Below are 20,791 nucleotides of genomic sequence, written 5' to 3' on the forward strand. Positions count from 1 at the left end.
GGAAGTTAATTTCAGCCCAATAATCGATGACGTAGAGCGACTTCCGGTTATTACCAAAAGCGAAAATGAACTGGTTTGGGAGTAAACCTAAGACAAATGTACCTTCACAGACGAACCTTCAGGCTCACAGAGCAAAACAAATTGATTCCTTAAAAAAGAACAACTTGAAGTAAGTGTTTTCGTCGAAAGGAAGTAAATGTGTTTCACTTCAAGCTTTTCTGCAGTAAATGTTACTAAAGTTTAGTAAACATTAACAATTGACAACATGACATTTTATAAAAATGCCTATTTTTAGCCATTACGATAAATCTCATCTTATCAACACGTGTGTGTTAGAAATAGCAATTTATATGATATGTTCCACCTTTTGGGTGATGCTTTTGATATTTGAGTAGAGGATATTTTGTGGGTTAGATAGCTAAGGGTGACTATCAGCAGTCCTATAAAAAAGACATTCCCCACATAGTTGGGGATTTCCCCTTCCCTTACAGGGGTGTACAATTCCAACTGGCCTTCTCCTAAAACATAACAGGCCGCTGGTCAGCCTTTTTTCTAGCGGATATGATTTTGTCGACTGTTACACGGCGCCTGTCATAAGTATCTCTTTGTGTTAACCTCTTACACTGTTGGAGTACCAACTGGCCCTGAGACGAAAACGACAGGATCAGATCTGAACCAAGGCTGACCTCAGGAAAATGAGGCACATGCACATCTATAGTCCGAGTTTCCTCTGGCCCTAACACCAGACTTAGACATTTTGACATATAGATGTCTGATGCGGGGCCAGAGCGCACTGCTATATGAAAATGCTGAATTCTCTGACACCGTTTGGTATCAGGGAGTGATTAATCAACAAAAAGACATGGCCCAAAAATCTTCTAAACAAGAATAATATATTCTATTTTCGGTCTGGATCAGTACGGTTTGTTGATTAGTAACCCTGGGGGCCCCGGCCCATGACCTACAAAAATGGTGTATGCTCAGCCTTGGTGATAAAAAGAGCTGATTTGGATCCATAAATAACCGATGTAAGGTATATGTTGTGTCACAGTAGATTTTTGTTGCAGCACCTCATAACTTTCTGATACCAAACAGTGTCTGAGAATTCCATGTTTTCATATAGCAGTATGCTCTGGCACCACACAAGACATCTATATGTCAAAATGTCTAAGTCTGGTGTTAGGGCCAGAGGAAACTCAGGCTAATGTACATCGATGGGTCCAGATGTTCCTTACTGAAACTAAAAAGCTGACTATCCAGGAGACCAAAAAAGCACTTGTTTGGTCATCATGGACAAGAGAAAATTGTCTTAGATAACTAGATTTTTCAGAGTTAGTTGTCTGACGGACAAGTACTATTTTCTGCTGATATCATAACTTAATTTTACAGAAACAGAATAAGTATAAAAAATTATGGAAAATCTCCTGTGTACATAAAAATTTTGAAACCCAACTCAATCCATCCTTCATTTTACATAATCGCCACTCATTTTTGCTGTTATTCGGAACTCCTGTGACATCACCAGGTCAAATGTTTCAAATATTAATCCTGTCATAGTTAAGTATATATTAACAACACGATGTCTGACTCAAAGCAGCTGTTGCTGTTAAGCTTTCTGATTAAAGCAAAAAAGATGACACAAATTCAGACATTTTACAGATATTTAGGTGAAACAAGTTTGAAGAACATAAGCTTTAATTTAAGTCAGCCAAAACAACTCTCAAAGAGTGAATTCGAAGCTGACAGTTTGATGGCTAAACTATTACGATTAAGGGAGGGAAAAACACAACAGACAGGCATTGAGAAAAGTAAAAAGGCAATCGGAAAGCACTGAAAGAGTTCAAAGAAACAAGTTTGTGAACAAAAACGTGTGAGAGGTTTAATTTATGAAAATAAAAAGGAGAAAAATGTTTGATTGAGTAAATGATGACAGAAACAAAAATGTAATGACATGTAAGTATTGCTTGGAATTTCCACAACTGGCAGATAAAAAATAAATCAGCCTTATTTGAAGGTGTTGGTGAAGATAAATTTGGTGAGGATAGTTTAAGATCTCAAATCAGACTTATGACATTCCAGAAATTGTACTTGTAGATCAGAAAATGAGAACTAAAAGAAGGATCAGTGTTCTGGTTTGATTTCCTGAAGTCATTGCATTGATAGATAATAATCAAACTAAGTACATGAAATTTGATGAGATGGTCAAGCGCTATGATTAGGTATTGCCGATGAATGATTTTCTAAACTGTCTTGGTTTCAGTCCAATAGAGTCTATACCCAACACAGAATACAGGGTTCCCTGTCAGTGTGGAGGGAACAACATCATACTGATAATGTAAGTACATAACTTATTCTGTTAGGGCAGCAAACAGGTTGACTCTTAACTTTTGATAGTCATGATAACAGAAAATCAAGATGGGGAATTCTGTCTCATTTTGGAACTCTTTTTTTTGTGTGTGTATAAAACCAGAAATGAAGAAAAAGAATTACAATACTGTATGGAATGGTCAAAAACTCTTAAATAGATATTACCCTAATTATAAGGTCAACCTTGAAGTTGGAAGTACAGTTAACCAATGTGTTTTTGTAAATGTAGTTTAACATGATCATTAAAATAATACAAAATTATGTTTATGACAAAGTCCCCGGTATTTGTCCCTTGGCATTTAATTTAATTATGAATCGTAATCATTGTAAAAGAAGCGCCTGATGAAATAATTCTTGCCTTACCAAGTTACCAGGGCTTTGTTATAACCATGTTTTGTATATAAAAACTTCATTGTGCTGTTTGTGTGCAGCCAGGTGCTCCCCCTTTTAAAGCTGTAAAACGTTACTTTACAGATCCCTGCCCCCACAGTTCCCCCAGGATCCCCCAACAGTAACAGTCACTCCTCCTGTGGTTCACCCATGGGTAGACCCAACTCAGAAGATTGTCGGCTGTCAAAATCTCAACTCTGTAAGGCAACAGAAAACATGACTATCAAAACAGCTCAAATGTTACTTCAAATGATGCTTTATTGGTGTACTTAACTAATTTTATCTTCTGATACATAAATCTGTTGTCCTCAATTTTTCAGATTTTACTTTGCATGTGTATGTCCCCTCTGTGGTCTAACTCATGTGTATAAGAGTTAAGTCCCATGTGTGGGTTATGTCCCATGTGAAGGGATTACATTCTGTGTTTAGGAGTTACATTGTGTGTATTATATCCCTTGTTTGTGTTTGTCCTGTGTGTAAGAGTTGTCCTGTGTGTATGGTATGTCCTGTGTGTATGTATTACACACCCCTATGTGTGTTCTGTCCTGTGTGTATGTATTACATCACTGTTTGTGTTTTATCCTGTGTGTAGAAGTTATCCTGTGTGTATGTTATGTCCTGTGTGTATGTATTACACACCCCGATGTGTGTTATGTCCTGTGTGTATGTATTACACACCCCTATCTGTGTTCTGTACTGTGTGTATGTATTACACCCCCTATGGTTGTTCTGTCCTGTGTGTATGTATTACATACCCCTATGTGTGTTCTGTCCTGTGTGTCTGTATTACATCACTGTATGTGTTTTATCCTGTGTGTAGAAGTTATCCTGTGTGTCTGTTATGTCCTGTGTGTATGTATTACACCCCCTATGGTTGTTCTGTCCTGTGTGTATGTATTACACCCCCCTATGTATGTTCCGTCCTGTGTGTATAGATTACACACCCCTATGTGTGTTCTGCCCTGTGTGTATGTATTGCACACCCCTATGTGTGTTCTGTCCTGTGTGTCTGTATTACATCACTGTATGTGTTTTATCCTGTGTGTAGAAGTTATCCTGTGTGTCTGTTATGTCCTGTGTGTATGTATTACATCACTGTGTGTGTTTTATCCTGTGTGTAGAAGTTATCCTGTGTGTATGTTATGTCCTGTGTGTATGTATTACCCACCCCTATGTGTGTTCTGTCCTGTGTGTATGGATTACACACACCTATGTGTGTTCTGTCTTGTGTGTATGGATTGTATCACTGTTTGTGGTTTGTCCTGTTTGTAGGAGTTGTCCTGTGTGTAGGAGGTGTCCTGTGTGTATGGATTACACACCCCTATGTGTGTTCTGTTCTGTGTGTATGTATTACATCACTGTGTTTTGTCCCGTGTGTAGGAGTTGTCTTGTGTGTATGGATTACACACCCCTATTTGTGTTCTGTCCTGTGTGTATGGATTACACACACCTATGTGTGTTCTGTCTTGTGTGTATGTATTGCATCCCTGTTTGTGTTTTGTCCTGTGTGTAGGAGGTGTCCTGTGTGTATGGATTACACACCCCTATGTGTGTTATGTCCTGTGTGTATAGATTACACACCCCTATGTGTGTTCTGTCTTGTGTGTATGTATTGCATCACTGTTTGTGTTTTGTCCTGTGTGTAGGAGTTGTCCTGTGTGTAGGAGTTGTCCTGTGTGTAGGAGGTGTCCTGTGTGTATGGATTACACACCCCTATGTGTGTTCTGTCCTGTGTGTATGTATTACATCACTGTGTTTTGTCCTGTGTGTAGGAGTTGTCTTGTGTGTATGTTATGTTCTGTGTGTCTCATGATTGATGTGTATAGTTTATGATCTGTGTATATTGTTCTGGCTGTAGCTTCACACATTGTAGATCACACTGATCCTCTCTAGAGAGTCAATAATGTATTATATACCAAACAATGTCCAGGATTTATGTAGAAACATTAGGAAATGGAAATTGTTATAACACATTTAAATGATTAGGTTTCCCAATTATCTCTAGTGTAATGTTACAATTTAATGTGATTATTGCCTACAGGTATTGATGTTAAATTATCATTTTTTCATGTTTCAGTTTTCCATGCATTCTAGTCTTGGCCAAGCAGTGCATTCTGTTGTTGAAGAATTCAAGAAAAACCCACCACAGATACGATCACAGCCATAGTAAGTAGTGATACAGACTGGTGATAGATACGATCACAGTCATAGTAAGTAATGATACAGACTGGTGATAGATACGATCACAGCCACAGTAAGTAATGATACAGACTGGTGATAGATACGATCACAGCCATAGTAAGTAGTGATACAGACTGGTGATAGATACGATCACAGCCATAGTAAGTAGTGATACAGACTGGTGATAGATACGATCACAGCCATAGTAAGTAGTGATACAGACTGGTGATAGATACGATCACAGCCATAGTAAGTAGTGATACAGACTGGTGATAGATACGATCACAGCCATAGTAAGTAGTGATACAGACTGGTGATAGATACGATCACAGCCATAGTAAGTAGTGATACAGACTGGTGATAGATACGATCACAGCCATAGTAAGTAGTGATACAGACTGGTGATAGATACGATCACAGCCATAGTAAGTAGTGATACAGACTGGTGATAGATACGATCACAGCCATAGTAAGTAGTGATACAGACTGGTGATAGATACGATCACAGCCATAGTAAGTAGTGATACAGACTGGTGATAGATACGATCACAGCCATAGTAAGTAGTGATACAGACTGGTGATAGATACGATCACAGCCATAGTAAGTAGTGATACAGACTGGTGATAGATACGATCACAGCCATAGTAAGTAGTGATACAGACTGGTGATAGATACGATCACAGCCATAGTAAGTAGTGATACAGACTGGTGATAGATACGATCACAGCCATAGTAAGTAGTGATACAGACTGGTGATAGATACGATCACAGCCATAGTAAGTAGTGATACAGACTGGTGATAGATACGATCACAGCCATAGTAAGTAGTGATACAGACTGGTGATAGATACGATCACAGCCATAGTAAGTAGTGATACAGACTGGTGATAGATACGATCACAGCCATAGTAAGTAGTGATACAGACTGGTGATAGATACGATCACAGCCATAGTAAGTAGTGATACAGACTGGTGATAGATACGATCACAGCCATAGTAAGTAGTGATACAGACTGGTGATAGATACGATCACAGCCATAGTAAGTAGTGATACAGACTGGTGATAGATACGATCACAGCCATAGTAAGTAGTGATACAGACTGGTGATAGATACGATCACAGCCATAGTAAGTAGTGATACAGACTGGTGATAGATACGATCACAGCCATAGTAAGTAGTGATACAGACTGGTGATAGATACGATCACAGCCATAGTAAGTAGTGATACAGACTGGTGATAGATACGATCACAGCCATAGTAAGTAGTGATACAGACTGGTGATAGATACGATCACAGCCATAGTAAGTAGTGATACAGACTGGTGATAGATACGATCACAGCCATAGTAAGTAGTGATACAGACTGGTGATAGATACGATCACAGCCATAGTAAGTAGTGATACAGACTGGTGATAGATACGATCACAGCCATAGTAAGTAGTGATACAGACTGGTGATAGATACGATCACAGCCATAGTAAGTAGTGATACAGACTGGTGATAGATACTATCACAGCCACAGTAAGTAGTGATACAGACTGGTGATAGATACGATCACAGCCACAGTAAGTAGTGATACAGACTGATGGTGAGTTGTAACAAGTTTGTCTCTGCTCCATAACTTCATGATTTCTAACCTAATTTCATGAAATTTCATGAAGTTGATATATATAAATAGTTCGCTGTATATAAAAACATATTTTATAGTACGATATTAAGTAAAAAGGTGAAAGGTGTATCCCTTTAATATGGTTGGCCAATGGTTTCCATACTGTAATTTCATTATTTGTGACCACATTTTGGTAGACAATTTATTGTGGTGGTATAGAAGTATAGTGCACTTTCTTTGTTTGATCTCTAAATCTGACACTTTATTTTCTGTTACAGTGGACCTTCCCTTGGTTACCCCCCAGTTCCACCTCCAAATGCACAGTTTTCTGGCTTTAACCCTGGGGGGATGACAGGGGGATACCCTGCCCCGCCCACACTCCCTCCCTCCATCCCTGGGGGCAGTCATGTATCACCTGTACAAGAAAGCAGACTCCAGGTACAGTAATATATTAAACTTCATCTGGGTTCCAGATTAGCACTTAAAAACAAATTACAATTTAAGATGAACATGCATGTGTAAACTTAAGGAGAGTTTCTTGCCCACGTCAGTCCTTGGGATTTGAAGTCTTTTCATTGTCTCCTACGTACAGTATTGTACAATATATATATATAAGAATTATTGTAGAAAATAAAAACACTGCCAAGTATAAAACAACACTTTATAACAAAATATAGTCACTGTGGTTATTTGGCCAAAGATTCTTCAAAACTTGTCACATATGATAATGTTATCCACTGACCTAGCAGTTTTTCATAATGACTTAATTTACAAATAATATTCTATTATAGCCTTTGGCTGAGGTTGATACCTGGATTTAACGACCCGAGAAAAGATATAGACAAGAGGACGCATTCCGAGATCAATACATCTTTTCTCGGGTTGATAAATCCAGGTATCCACCGAAGTCAAAGGCTACAATTGTTTTATTATTTTCAAAACAGTAATGTTAGCAATCTGAAAAAAATTACAGCAAAAATCTACGGAAGCGGGACGATACGTTTGTTTGGAGTCGCGTCATGATTCTATTTTTAGAAACACCCAGTCCTATAACAAAAATCATGCGCACCAAGTCAATATCTGTTTTTATTTGTGGACACATGATTGACTTCTGGCCAATCACTTGTCGGGAATAATATGAAAAAATAGTTATCAAATTTAGCACAATTGGTGAGTGAAGATTTGGTCTTGGTCAGTAACTCTTTCTGAGGTTCATATCACCAAATATTCACCTTAACAAAAGTCCATAATTGTAAAATGTGTAATACAGCATTCTTTACTTTATGGTTAGATCTCTTTGTATGTCCACCAAGTCAATGTGTGCTTGTTTCATGAAACATCACAACCTCATGACTGGCTGAAGTTATTTATCAATTATTGACTGCTGAGGTGAATACGTGGCGATATGAACCTGGGAAAGTGATATTGACCGAGACAAATTCAAGGTCAATACAACTTCTCAGGTGCATATAACTGCATATTCACAGAAATAGAAGTCTTTAATTGTCATATTAGATTGTGGTGTTTAATCATTAAATAAGATGAAACATAATAAAATCATCAAATAAAAGTACTGCGTTTGGGAAGAGAGCATTATGACGGTGCAATTGAAGTGATGTCATCAAGAGAATAATGAACTTCTGTTTCTAAAGTCATAACACAGGATCAGTATCATACATCACCTATTTCTGTGTGATTATGGTCCCATAAATACGGATGTAAAAATAAGGGGTATCATCTTATATTTATTATGTGTCTGTATTGTCCAGACTAAAATCTTTACAAGACTGGAAGAAAAGGAAACCTTGAAATACATCAATATTGAGCGAGGTGGCAAATGAAATTAGGAACATTATATGGAGGTTTTAGTGTATATAAATGAGGGTCATTAATTATATCAATAATTTACTGTAATTCAGAGTTCTTTTCACGTTTCAGGCCGATTCATCAGAAAGTACACAAAATGGAGGCATCCCAGATATCAATGTGGCCTTTCCAGAACTAAAGAAGAAAAGGTAATACAGGTCTTCCAAACTCTCAGGGAATGTTGTGGTATGCTGATAGGGTCATCCAAACTGTCAGGGAATGTTGTCGTAGGCTTATAGGGTCATCCAAACTGTCACGGAATGTTGTGGTAGGCTGATCGGGTCATCCAAACTGTCAGGGAATGTTGTGGTAGGCTGATAGGGTCATCCAAACTGTCGGGGAATGTTATGGTAGGCTGATAGGGTCATCCAAACTGTCAGGGAATGTTGTGGTAGGCTGATAGGGTCATCCAAACTGTTGGGGAATGTTGTGGTAGGCTGATAGGGTCATCCAAACTGTCGGGGAATTTTGTGGTAGGCTGACAGGGTCATCCAAACTGTCAGGGAATGTTGTGGTAGGCTGATAGGGTCATCCAAACTGTCGGGGAATGTTGTGGTAGGCTGATAGGGTCATCCAAACTGTCGGGGAATGTTGTGGTAGGCTGATAGGGTCATCCAAACTGTCGGGGAATGTTGTGGTAGGCTGATAGGGTCATCCAAACTGTCGGGGAATGTTGTGGTAGGCTGATAGGGTCATCCAAACTGTCGGGGAATGTTGTGGTAGGCTGATAGGGTCATCCAAACTGTCGGGGAATGTTGTGGTAGGCTGATAGGGTCATCCAAACTGTCGGGGAATGTTGTGGTAGGCTGATAGGGTCATCCAAACTGTCGGGGAATGTTGTGGAAGGCTGACAGGGTCTTCCAAACTGTCAGGGAATGTTGTGGTAGGCTGATCGGGTCATCCAAACTGTCAGGGAATGTTGTGGTAGGCTGATAGGGTCATCCAAACTGTCGGGGAATGTTGTGGTAGGCTGACAGGGTCATCCAAACTGTCAGGGAATGTTGTGGTAGGCTGATAGGGTCATCCAAACTGTCAGGGAATGTTGTGGTAGGCTGATAGGGTCATCCAAACTGTCAGGGAATGTTGTGGTAGGCTGATAGGGTCATCCAAACTGTCAGGGAATGTTGTGGTAGGCTGATAGGGTCATCCAAACTGTCAGGGAATGTTGTGGTAGGCTGATAGGGTCATCCAAACTGTCAGGGAATGTTGTGGTAGGCTGATAGGGTCATCCAAACTGTCAGGGAATGTTGTGGTAGGCTGATAGGGTCATCCAAACTGTCAGGGAATGTTGTGGTAGGCTGATAGGGTCATCCAAACTGTCAGGGAATGTTGTGGTAGGCTGATAGGGTCATCCAAACTGTCAGGGAATGTTGTGGTAGGCTGATAGGGTCATCCAAACTGTCAGGGAATGTTGTGGTAGGCTGATAGGGTCATCCAAACTGTCGGGGAATGTTGTGGTAGGCTGACAGGGTCATCCAAACTGTCAGGGAATGTTGTGGTAGGCTGATAGGGTCATCCAAACTGTCAGGGAATGTTGTGGTAGGCTGATAGGGTCATCCAAACTGTCAGGGAATGTTGTGGTAGGCTGATAGGGTCATCCAAACTGTCAGGGAATGTTGTGGTAGGCTGATAGGGTCATCCAAACTGTCAGGGAATGTTGTGGTAGGCTGATAGGGTCATCCAAACTGTCAGGGAATGTTGTGGTAGGCTGATAGGGTCATCCAAACTGTCAGGGAATGTTGTGGTAGGCTGATAGGGTCATCCAAACTGTCGGGGAATGTTGTGGTAGGCTGACAGGGTCATCCAAACTGTCAGGGAATGTTGTGGTAGGCTGATAGGGTCATCCAAACTGTCAGGGAATGTTGTGGTAGGCTGATAGGGTCATCCAAACTGTCAGGGAATGTTGTGGTAGGCTGATAGGGTCATCCAAACTGTCAGGGAATGTTGTGGTAGGCTGATAGGGTCATCCAAACTGTCAGGGAATGTTGTGGTAGGCTGATAGGGTCATCCAAACTGTCGGGGAATGTTGTGGTAGGCTGACAGGGTCATCCAAACTGTCAGGGAATGTTGTGGTAGGCTGATAGGGTCATCCAAACTGTCAGGGAATGTTGTGGTAGGCTGATAGGGTCATCCAAACTGTCAGGGAATGTTGTGGTAGGCTGATAGGGTCATCCAAACTGTCAGGGAATGTTGTGGTAGGCTGATAGGGTCATCCAAACTGTCAGGGAATGTTGTGGTAGGCTGATAGGGTCATCCAAACTGTCAGGGAATGTTGTGGTAGGCTGATAGGGTCATCCAAACTGTCAGGGAATGTTGTGGTAGGCTGATAGGGTCATCCAAACTGTCAGGGAATGTTGTGGTAGGCTGATAGGGTCATCCAAACTGTCAGGGAATGTTGTGGTAGGCTGATAGGGTCATCCAAACTGTCAGGGAATGTTGTGGTAGGCTGATAGGGTCATCCAAACTGTCAGGGAATGTTGTGGTAGGCTGATAGGGTCATCCAAACTGTCGGGGAATGTTGTGGTAGGCTGATAGGGTCATCCAAACTGTCAGGGAATGTTGTGGTAGGCTGATAGGGTCATCCAAACTGTCAGGGAATGTTGTGGTAGGCTGATAGGGTCATCCAAACTGTCAGGGAATGTTGTGGTAGGCTGATAGGGTCATCCAAACTGTCAGGGAATGTTGTGGTAGGCTGATAGGGTCATCCAAACTGTCAGGGAATGTTGTGGTAGGCTGATAGGGTCATCCAAACTGTCGGGGAATGTTGTGGTAGGCTGACAGGGTCATCCAAACTGTCAGGGAATGTTGTGGTAGGCTGATAGGGTCATCCAAACTGTCAGGGAATGTTGTGGTAGGCTGATAGGGTCATCCAAACTGTCAGGGAATGTTGTGGTAGGCTGATAGGGTCATCCAAACTGTCAGGGAATGTTGTGGTAGGCTGATAGGGTCATCCAAACTGTCAGGGAATGTTGTGGTAGGCTGATAGGGTCATCCAAACTGTCAGGGAATGTTGTGGTAGGCTGATAGGGTCATCCAAACTGTCAGGGAATGTTGTGGTAGGCTGATAGGGTCATCCAAACTGTCAGGGAATGTTGTGGTAGGCTGATAGGGTCATCCAAACTGTCAGGGAATGTTGTGGTAGGCTGAACGGGTCAGGGAATGTTGTGGTAGGCTGATAGGGTCATCCAAACTGTCAGGGAATGTTGTGGTAGGCTGATCGGGTCATCCAAACTGTCATGGAATGTTGTGGTAGGCTGATAGGGTCATCCAAACTGTCGGGGAATGTTGTGGGAGGCTGATAGGGTCTTCCAAACTGTCGGGGAATGTTGTGGGAGGCTGATAGGGTCTTCCAAACTGTCGGGGAATGTTGTGGTAGGCTGACAGGATCATCCAAACTGTCAGGGAATGTTGTGGTAGGCGGACAGGGTCATCCAAACTGTCAGGGAATGTGGTGGTAGGCTGATAGGGTCATCCAAACTGTCATGGAATGTTGTGGGAGGCTGATAGGGTCATCCAAACTGTCGGGGAATGTTGTGGTAGGCTGATAGGGTCTTCCAAACTGTCAGGGAATGTTGTGGTAGGCTGATTGGGGTACCCTTTTGTCTGTGAACTCTGACCCTTTGGAGTTGTCGCCATCAGATCATTAATTGCATCAGATTTTGTGGTGGTTTTACTACCCGGCTATTCCTTGATACAGCCAAAATGTATACTTATAATGAAATGAAACTAGCATCACTTACACAACCTGTTCCAATAGAAATAACTTCATCTACAATAGGCATTATCAATATCCAGATATTATGGTCACTTTCACTGTCTTCACTGCTGGAAAATGTCATAGCAAAATTGAAGGCTCCGTGTGCACCATCTTATGGGTGAGATGAGAAGACTAGTTTGATCCTTTGATGTACATTAAACAAACCTTGTGGTTGCGCAACAGTAATATTGACTGGCTTGAAGTAGGGTGATGCTCCTCTATAATCTTCAAAGGACAGGTATCAGCCTAGTGTTTGATCAGGGTTTTTTTACCTGAGACTAATCAAATAACTAGCCACTTGCACAGAGCGTATAGGGAAGATAATAGGGGATATAACTAGAGATATAGTTCTGCAGGAATATGGTTGTGTTGGAGTGTTGTTGCCTTGTTGGTATAGTCAAGTATAATTATCTGTAGTTAAGGTCGGTCAAGTATAGTTATCTGTAGTCAAGGTCTGTCAAGTATAGTTATCTGTAGTCAAGGTCTGTCAAGTATGGTTATCTGTAGTCAAGGTCTGTCAAGTATAGTTATCTGTAGTCAAGGTCGGTCAAGTATAGTTATCTGTAGTCAAAGTCGGTCAAGTATATAGTTATCTGTAGTCAAAGTCTGTCAAGTATAGTTATCTGTAGTCAAGGTCTGTCAAGTATAGTTATCTGTAGTCAAGGTCGGTCAAGTATAGTTATCTGTAGTCAAGGTCGGTCAAGTATAGTTATCTGTAGTCAAGGTCTGTCAAGTATAGTTATCTGTAGTCAAGGTCTGTCAAGTATAGTTATCTGTAGTCAAGGTCTGTCAAGTATAGTTATCTGTAGTCAAGGTCGGTCAAGTATAGTTATCTGTAGTCAAGGTCGGTCAAGTATAGTTATCTGTAGTCAAGGTCTGTCAAGTATAGTTATCTGTAGTCAAGGTCTGTCAAGTATAGTTATCTGTAGTCAAGGTCGGTCAAGTATAGTTATCTGTAGTCAAGGTCGGTCAAGTATAGTTATCTGTAGTCAAGGTCTGTCAAGTATAGTTATCTGTAGTCAAGGTCTGTCAAGTATAGTTATCTGTAGTCAAGGTCGGTCAAGTATAGTTATCTGTAGTCAAGGTCGGTCAAGTATAGTTATCTGTAGTCAAGGTCTGTCAAGTATAGTTATCTGTAGTCAAGGTCTGTCAAGTATAGTTATCTGTAGTCAAGGTCGGTCAAGTATAGTTATCTGTAGTCAAGGTCGGTCAAGTATAGTTATCTGTAGTCAAGGTCTGTCAAGTATAGTTATCTGTAGTCAAGGTCTGTCAAGTATAGTTATCTGTAGTCAAGGTCGGTCAAGTATAGTTATCTGTAGTCAAGGTCGGTCAAGTATAGTTATCTGTAGTCAAGGTCTGTCAAGTATAGTTATCTGTAGTCAAGGTCTGTCAAGTATAGTTATCTGTAGTCAAGGTCGGTCAAGTATAGTTATCTGTAGTCAAGGTCGGTCAAGTATAGTTATCTGTAGTCAAGGTCTGTCAAGTATAGTTATCTGTAGTCAAGGTCGGTCAAGTATAGTTATCTGTAGTCAAAGTCAGTCAAGTATAGTTATCTGTAGTCATGGTCGGTCAAGTATAGTTATCTGTAGTCAAAGTCGGTCAAGTATAGTTATCTGTAGTTAAGGTCGGTCAAGTATAGTTATCTGTAGTCAAAGTCTGTCAAGTATAGTTATCTGTAGTCAAGGTCTGTCAAGTATAGTTATCTGTAGTCAAGGTCGGTCAAGTATAGTTATCTGTAGTCAAGGTCTGTCAAGTATAGTTATCTGTAGTCAAGGATGAAGTGTGACCATACTAAATATAGCCCGTGTAGGTTACTGTATCCAATCACTCCACAGAAATAATGTGATTTGTATTAAATAGTGATGTTTCCTGTCTTTTCCAGCCTGACCGAGTTGAACTGTATGTTAAATGAGGAAGAAAAAATCCTGGAAATGATCCAGAACCTACCGGACGTAGCCAAACTAGCGGAGGACAGAGAAAAGCTGTCTAATGAATGTATAAACTTAGCAAGTAAGTAATTTAGTCCGGTATGATGACATTACAGCTATTTAATTAGAATCCTGGCAACTCTACAACAATTACTGCTTGTCATTTGAATATGATCATGTCTGGGTTTCAACAGCAGAAAACATACAATGTGCTAATGTCACTTTGTTTTTGTCTGACAAATGAAACGTGATATCAAGCAGAATTCACACTACCTTGTTTTGAAGACATAATTCACTTTTATTCGTTTTACTTAAAGAGACACATTTTCACTTTAGCAATTCGATAAAATATTTTCTGGCTGTGGCATGATCTTGAGTGACAATGAATATTGTTACTTAACTGGTCATAGCATCAACTCTGACAAAGTCAGAATAATGGCTTCAGAGGAGGGCCACATCAAGGGGAATCAGAAAGAAGCTATAGAAATGAAGCAGCAAAGGCCATCCCTTAACTAAGATGAGGGGCTTGAGCTCTATCAAGTGTACAACTTCTCTATCACATGACCATTCAGGATCATGTGACAGTGACAGTGTCACATGACCATTCAAGATCATGGGACAGTGACAGTGTCACATGACCATTCAGGATCATGTGACAGCTTGCAGTGAACATTGCTCAGCCAAAGCAGACCAAGTGATGTGGTCGTAAGTGTAAATGTTTCTCTCTAGTCTGAGAACTTAAAGCCATTCATTGTAGATCTAGTAATTATTACAAACTTCTAAGAAGGTACCTTGATCTATAAGTCAGTCAAGTTAGTACATGTAATATGAAACTATTTTATGGTCTGTTTTCAGGGGAGAACCTGGCCAAGAAGCCTACCATCTTACAAATGAAACAGTGGGTGGCTGACAAGGTGAGACCTACACACACCATCCATTTCATCTGTGTGTGTTTTAAATGGACATATACATAGTTTTGTGCTACTCTTATTACAGTGCTGTTGGGGCTTTAAATATATCACTAATTGATGATTGCTGTAACTCAAGTTTCAGGATGTTCTCTGCAGTTGCATATACATGAATTGTCTCTGTACTAAATACACAAATGCACAAATCTGATAAAGTTGGATAATGCACTTTAAAATTCAGGTGCACTGCAATATTGTATACAGTATTCTGACCCGACTGTTATGACTTAATAATTGCCGTTGAACAGCAAGTCAGTCTACATTAGTGGTACATACCACAGGGCATATATATTTATAATTCGAGGCTCTTATATATAAAGGATCTGTCCTAACTTTCCCTTCATATTAGATTGATGATACAAGTTTTGGATTTTAGGGGCTCGCAAATATGAAAAATCGAAAAAGATTCATTTTGATTGTGAAATTTAAGAATCATTAATAAGGCTTTGTTCGTATGTCTAATGTTTTAACAGAACAGCCTGTTTGAAAGTATGCGGGAGGAGTTTGAGAGTAACCAGGAACAACTAATGTCAGAGTCCGACAAATTCCAGCCAACCAACATTCAGACATGTTTAAAAGTGTCGCTGATGGAGTCTGAGGAGGAGGCAGAAAATATTGTGGGGGAATTGATGGACAGTAAGTGTTGGGGTCCTGTAATCTTAGATGGACAGTAAGTGTTGGGGTCCAGTAATCTTAGATGGACAGTAAGTGTTGGGGTCCAGTAATCTTTGATGGACAGTAAGTGTTGGGGTCCAGTAATCTTAGATGGACAGTAAGTGTTGGGGTCCAGTAATCTTAGATGGACAGTAAGTGTTGGGGTCCAGTAATCTTAGATGGACAGTAAGTGTTGGGGTCCAGTAATCTTAGATGGACAGTAAGTGTTGGGGTCCAGTAATCTTAGATGGACAGTAAGTGTTGGGGTCCAGTAATCTTAGATGGACAGTAAGTGTTGGGGTCCAGTAATCTTAGATGGACAGTAAGTGTTGGGGTCCAGTAATCTTAGATGGACAGTAAGTGTTGGGGTCCAGTAATCTTAGATGGACAGTAAGTGTTGGGGTCCAGTAATCTTAGATGGACAGTAAGTGTTGGGGTCCAGTAATCTTAGATGGACAGTAAGTGTTGGGGTCCAGTAATCTTAGATGGACAGTAAGTGTTGGGGTCCAGTAATCTTAGATGGACAGTAAGTGTTGGGGTCCAGTAATCTTAGATGGACAGTAAGTGTTGGGGTCCAGTAATCTTAGATGGACAGTAAGTGTTGGGGTCCAGTAATCTTAGATGGACAGTAAGTGTTGGGGTCCAGTAATCTTAGATGGACAGTAAGTGTTGGGGTCCAGTAATCTTAGATGGACAGTAAGTGTTGGGGTCCAGTAATCTTAGATGGACAGTAAGTGTTGGGGTCCAGTAATCTTAGATGGACAGTAAGTGTTGGGGTCCAGTAATCTTAGATGGACAGTAAGTGTTGGGGTCCAGTAATCTTAGATGGACAGTAAGTGTTGGGGTCCAGTAATCTTAGATGGACAGTAAGTGTTGGGGTCCAGTAATCTTAGATGGACAGTAAGTGTTGGGGTCCAGTAATCTTAGATGGACAGTAAGTGTTGGGGTCCAGTAATCTTAGATGGACAGTAAGTGTTGGGGTCCAGTAATCTTAGATGGACAGTAAGTGTTGGGGTCCAGTAATCTTAGATGGACAGTAAGTGTTGGGGTCCAGTAATCTTAGATGGACAGTAAGTGTTGGGGTCCAGTAATCTTAGATGGACAGTAAGTGTTGGGGTCCAGTAATCTTAGATGGACAGTAAGTGTTGGGGTCCAGTAATCTTAGATGGACAGTAAGTGTTCGGGTCCTGTAATCTTAGATGGACAGTAAGTGTTGGGGTCCAGTAATCCTAGGTGGACATTATTTGTTGGGGTCCACTAATCTTAGATGGACAGCAAGTGTTGTGGTCCAGTAATCTTTGATGGCCAGTAAGTGTTGGGGGCCAGTAATCTTTGATGGACGGTAAGTGTTGGGGTCCAGTAATCTGAGATGGACAGTAAGTATTGGGGTCCAGTAATCTGAGATGGACAGTAAGTGTTGTGGTCCAGTAATCTTTGCTGGACAGTAAGTGTTCGGGTCCAGTAATCTTAGATGGACAGTGAGTGTTGGGGTCCAGATGGACAGTAAGTATTGGGGTCCAGTAATCTTAGACGGACAGTAAGTGTTCGGGTCCAGTAATCTTAGATGGATAGTAAGTGTTGGGGTGCTGTAATCTTCGATGCACAGTAAGTGTTGGGATCCAGTAATCTTAGACGGACAGTAAGTGTTCGGGTCCTGTAATCTTGGATGGACAGTAAGTGTTGTGGTCCAGTAATCTTTGATGGTCAGTAAGTGTTGGGGGCCAGTAATCTTTGATGGCCAGTAAGTGTTGGGGTGCTGTAATCTTCGATGCACAGTAAGTGTTGGGATCCAGTAATCTTAGACGGACAGTAAGTGTTCGGGTCCAGTAATCTTAGATGGACAGTAAGTGTTGGGGTCCAGTAATCTTTGATGGACAGTAAGTATTGGGGTCCAGTAGTCTTAGATGTCTCTTACACTTTACTTTCACACTTGTATCTATTCAAATTCCTCGACTCAGGAAATCATTATATTAATGAAAAAAGGCAAAGTGTAACATGTGGAAGTAGGTCCTGTGACCTTCATTTGACCTCTGACCTATATTAAGGAAAAGTTGTTTCTGGAACCTACTTGATGGAGGATCATAACATTTGGTACATCTAGGAAAGAGGTGTGTCCTGTCCAGTGTATATCACTGCAACCTATATTTTGACCTCTGACCTTGTTTCCTGAGTGTTTCCTCTGTGCTATTTTATCTAGGATCATAAAACTTAGTATGTGTGTTGATGCAGAGAATTCAAGAGTGTATATCAAAATTAGGTCACAGTGGCCTATATTTTAGATTTAAGTCTAGGAGAAATCTTTCCTAGGTCATTTCATGTATGGTCGTCACTTCACCCAGAAAAAAATCTTAATCACAAAATAAGTAGGAAGTCAAGTTAAAAATTACAGTTAATGTAGAAACTGTAGAGATAAAACTTCAAAATTATTTGTACGAAAAGTAGGTTGGAGATAAAAAAAAAATACAGGTCACAGTGACCTAGTTATAATATAAATATCTCACACACCTTCTCTCAAATGGCGGACATGGGTACCAGTTTTAAATATAAGAATATTTTTTCCTTTTTATTTGCAGAGAAAATGAACATTGATGAGTTCATACAGAGGTTTACGCAAACAAGAATGGTAAGTTGAATACTCGAAGCTTCGAAGCAGAACCAACAAAATTCAAGATAATCACCCATGGATATATGAACATTTCCATTTTACAGTCTATGGATAAACCAACCAACTCCAAATACTATATATAATGAAATTTTGTCTGTAATTTCCTGAATTGTTTTCAACTAATGTTTTATACCAGATAGAAATGGTTATCACACAAAGCAAAACTTTTGGCTGTTCCACCATTTGCTTAAAGAGTTTATTTAAAATATCTTATAAAGCAAGAAAAGCCCACTCAGAGGGAAACAGAATTCTTTGTGTTGTTATAAATGTAATTATGAAGATCAAAACGTATTTAACATTTATGGTTCCTCCAAACATAACTCCGAGATATGCTGCTGCATGCATAGAAAGATGGTTTTGGCATAACATCTTAAATCTTGAAAAATGTATTTGAATCCTTAAATGTAAAGGAAACATTGTTTAGAAATATACTTGTACAGTTCTGCTGCTCAATGGACTACAAATGAGTTAAAATCCCTCCTGATACAGGTCCTTAAAGCCTTTTGTCTATTGACTGATTGATACATTCTGCTTGTAGTTGTGTCACACACGGCGTGCCAAGGAGGAGAAACTACACCAAATCATCATCCACCATGGCTACTGAACAGACAGAATACAATTAGGATACTTGACATGCTTGATTCAGTTTATGGAGAAACTACCCCATCATGTACCATGCTATTGATCATAGCTACAGCTTGAATGGTTCTCTCACCGAGCCCTTCTTCGGCTTCCAAGCTAGAATATGCCATGTTGTCTGTTGTGGGTCATTTACTGTTTGTGAACTCAAAATGTCATATTGTGTTATTTGTGAATTACAAGCATGGCCAGATAGAGAATGAAGGAAACAATCAACACAACAATTCCTGTTATACAGCTTGCATATTTTAATTCATTTTGATAAGAAATATATTACCTAGATCAACATTCTTAACATGCAGGTAAGTACCGATCCAGCTACTAAGCACACAACATTGATGAACGAAATAGTGAGCACGTCTTGGGTTATAACACATTGCTAGTTCATATTCCTTGGCTGTTACATGATTCCCTGTTTCAAGAAGTCTTGGCCTGGGGAATCCTGTGTGTCCTCCCTGTGTATCAATACACCTTCCCTAGCCACTGGGAACTGGCCTTACAAAGTACCACTTGATCCCACCGCTGCCACCAAATGTAACATTGGGGCGGGCACCCATCGTGCCAATGACCACACTCAACATTGATGAACTAGTGGGCACATCCCCACGTTATACTACATAGCCTTTCAGCTGTAAGGCAGTATTTTCCCCTCATCTTCCTTGGCTGTAACATTTTAACAAGGTTATATGGTTATATTCCTTTAATGAACTAAGATGTTTTAAATCATATTAGCCAATTACCTTAAGTGTTGAAGGGCTTTAGATAAATGGGTTTGGCTCACATTCAATAAAACAGAAGTCAAATGTGGAAAAATCCTTGAATGACCAATGACTTTAAGGCCTATAGCTAGAATCTGTTCAGTTCTCATGCTTCCCTGTTGAACTATGTATCCTTCAACTTGTGCTGTATTTGAATCTATAGACATATCTCATCATGGCCCTAAATCTGTGATAAAAGGACAGAATCCATTCAATTTTGAAATGTCTCTCGGAGATCATTTGTTTAAACATTGATTTACGGCCCGATTCCAAAGGAATGTTCATGGGTAAATGAATTATATAATTTTGTGTGTTTGAACTTCAGTCTCTTTCAGAACACCAGGTTATATTTACCTTACATTCCAATCACACGTATAACGTATGTATCACTTTCCGTTTATTATTCATCCCACAACGAAGTAAGGAGGGTGGTACATGTATACAGGAATCAGCCCATATGTCATGTTTATTTGTGTTTATCACATGACTACAGTAATACAAATGTATCATACTTGTGTGTATGAAATCCTGTTATATACTGACATCATCAAATATTAACGAATGACATTATGTTATGACATCACAATGGAGACATCCATATGGCGGGATTTTAGACTTAGCTAATGAGCTTCTTTCACTTTATTTGCAAACATTATTTATCATGTGATCAAAAGAATCTTGAGTTTGCCAGTCTTGCTGAAATGAAAAAGACTTAGATTCATAAATGTTATATGAAATGGAAAATCCTTTAGGAGTTTTCATTTCCATTTATATGATTTATTGTAATAGGACGAGGAATAGTGATCGTGCCGTCGCTGGGGCTCAAACCCGCGACCCTTGGCTCTTCAGCCTGATGCTCTACTGCTAAGCTAAAGGGAAATTCCCTACAGGTGACGCTTGTAAGGCAATCTCATCAATGCACATCTTTTACACTATTCCCCCCTTTTTTCAAACACAAACCCAGGTTCTTTGACTCCCCGCCAAGGGTTCTCCTACCTTGAACGG

At 40.2% G+C, this 20,791-nt stretch overlaps 1 protein-coding gene across 1 annotated transcript; it reads left to right on the forward strand.

Annotated features, from left to right (window-relative positions):
* The first annotated feature begins 34 nt into the window (after positions 1 to 34).
* On the forward strand, positions 35 to 20,591 carry LOC110461838 (vacuolar protein sorting-associated protein 37A-like). Its single transcript, XM_021515535.1, has 11 exons — positions 35 to 169; positions 2,261 to 2,335; positions 2,842 to 2,956; positions 4,835 to 4,923; positions 6,830 to 6,989; positions 8,490 to 8,566; positions 14,057 to 14,184; positions 14,958 to 15,016; positions 15,544 to 15,706; positions 18,298 to 18,347; positions 18,928 to 20,591. The coding sequence occupies exons 1-11, from the start codon at positions 66 to 68 to the stop codon at positions 18,991 to 18,993; spliced, it is 1,086 nt and encodes a 361-aa protein (XP_021371210.1). The 5' UTR covers positions 35 to 65; the 3' UTR covers positions 18,994 to 20,591.
* Positions 20,592 to 20,791: the final 200 nt, after the last annotated feature.

The sequence above is a fragment of the Mizuhopecten yessoensis genome, unplaced genomic scaffold (genome assembly GCF_002113885.1).
Source record: "Mizuhopecten yessoensis strain PY_sf001 unplaced genomic scaffold, ASM211388v2 scaffold10687, whole genome shotgun sequence".
NCBI lineage: Eukaryota > Metazoa > Mollusca > Bivalvia > Pectinida > Pectinidae > Mizuhopecten > Mizuhopecten yessoensis.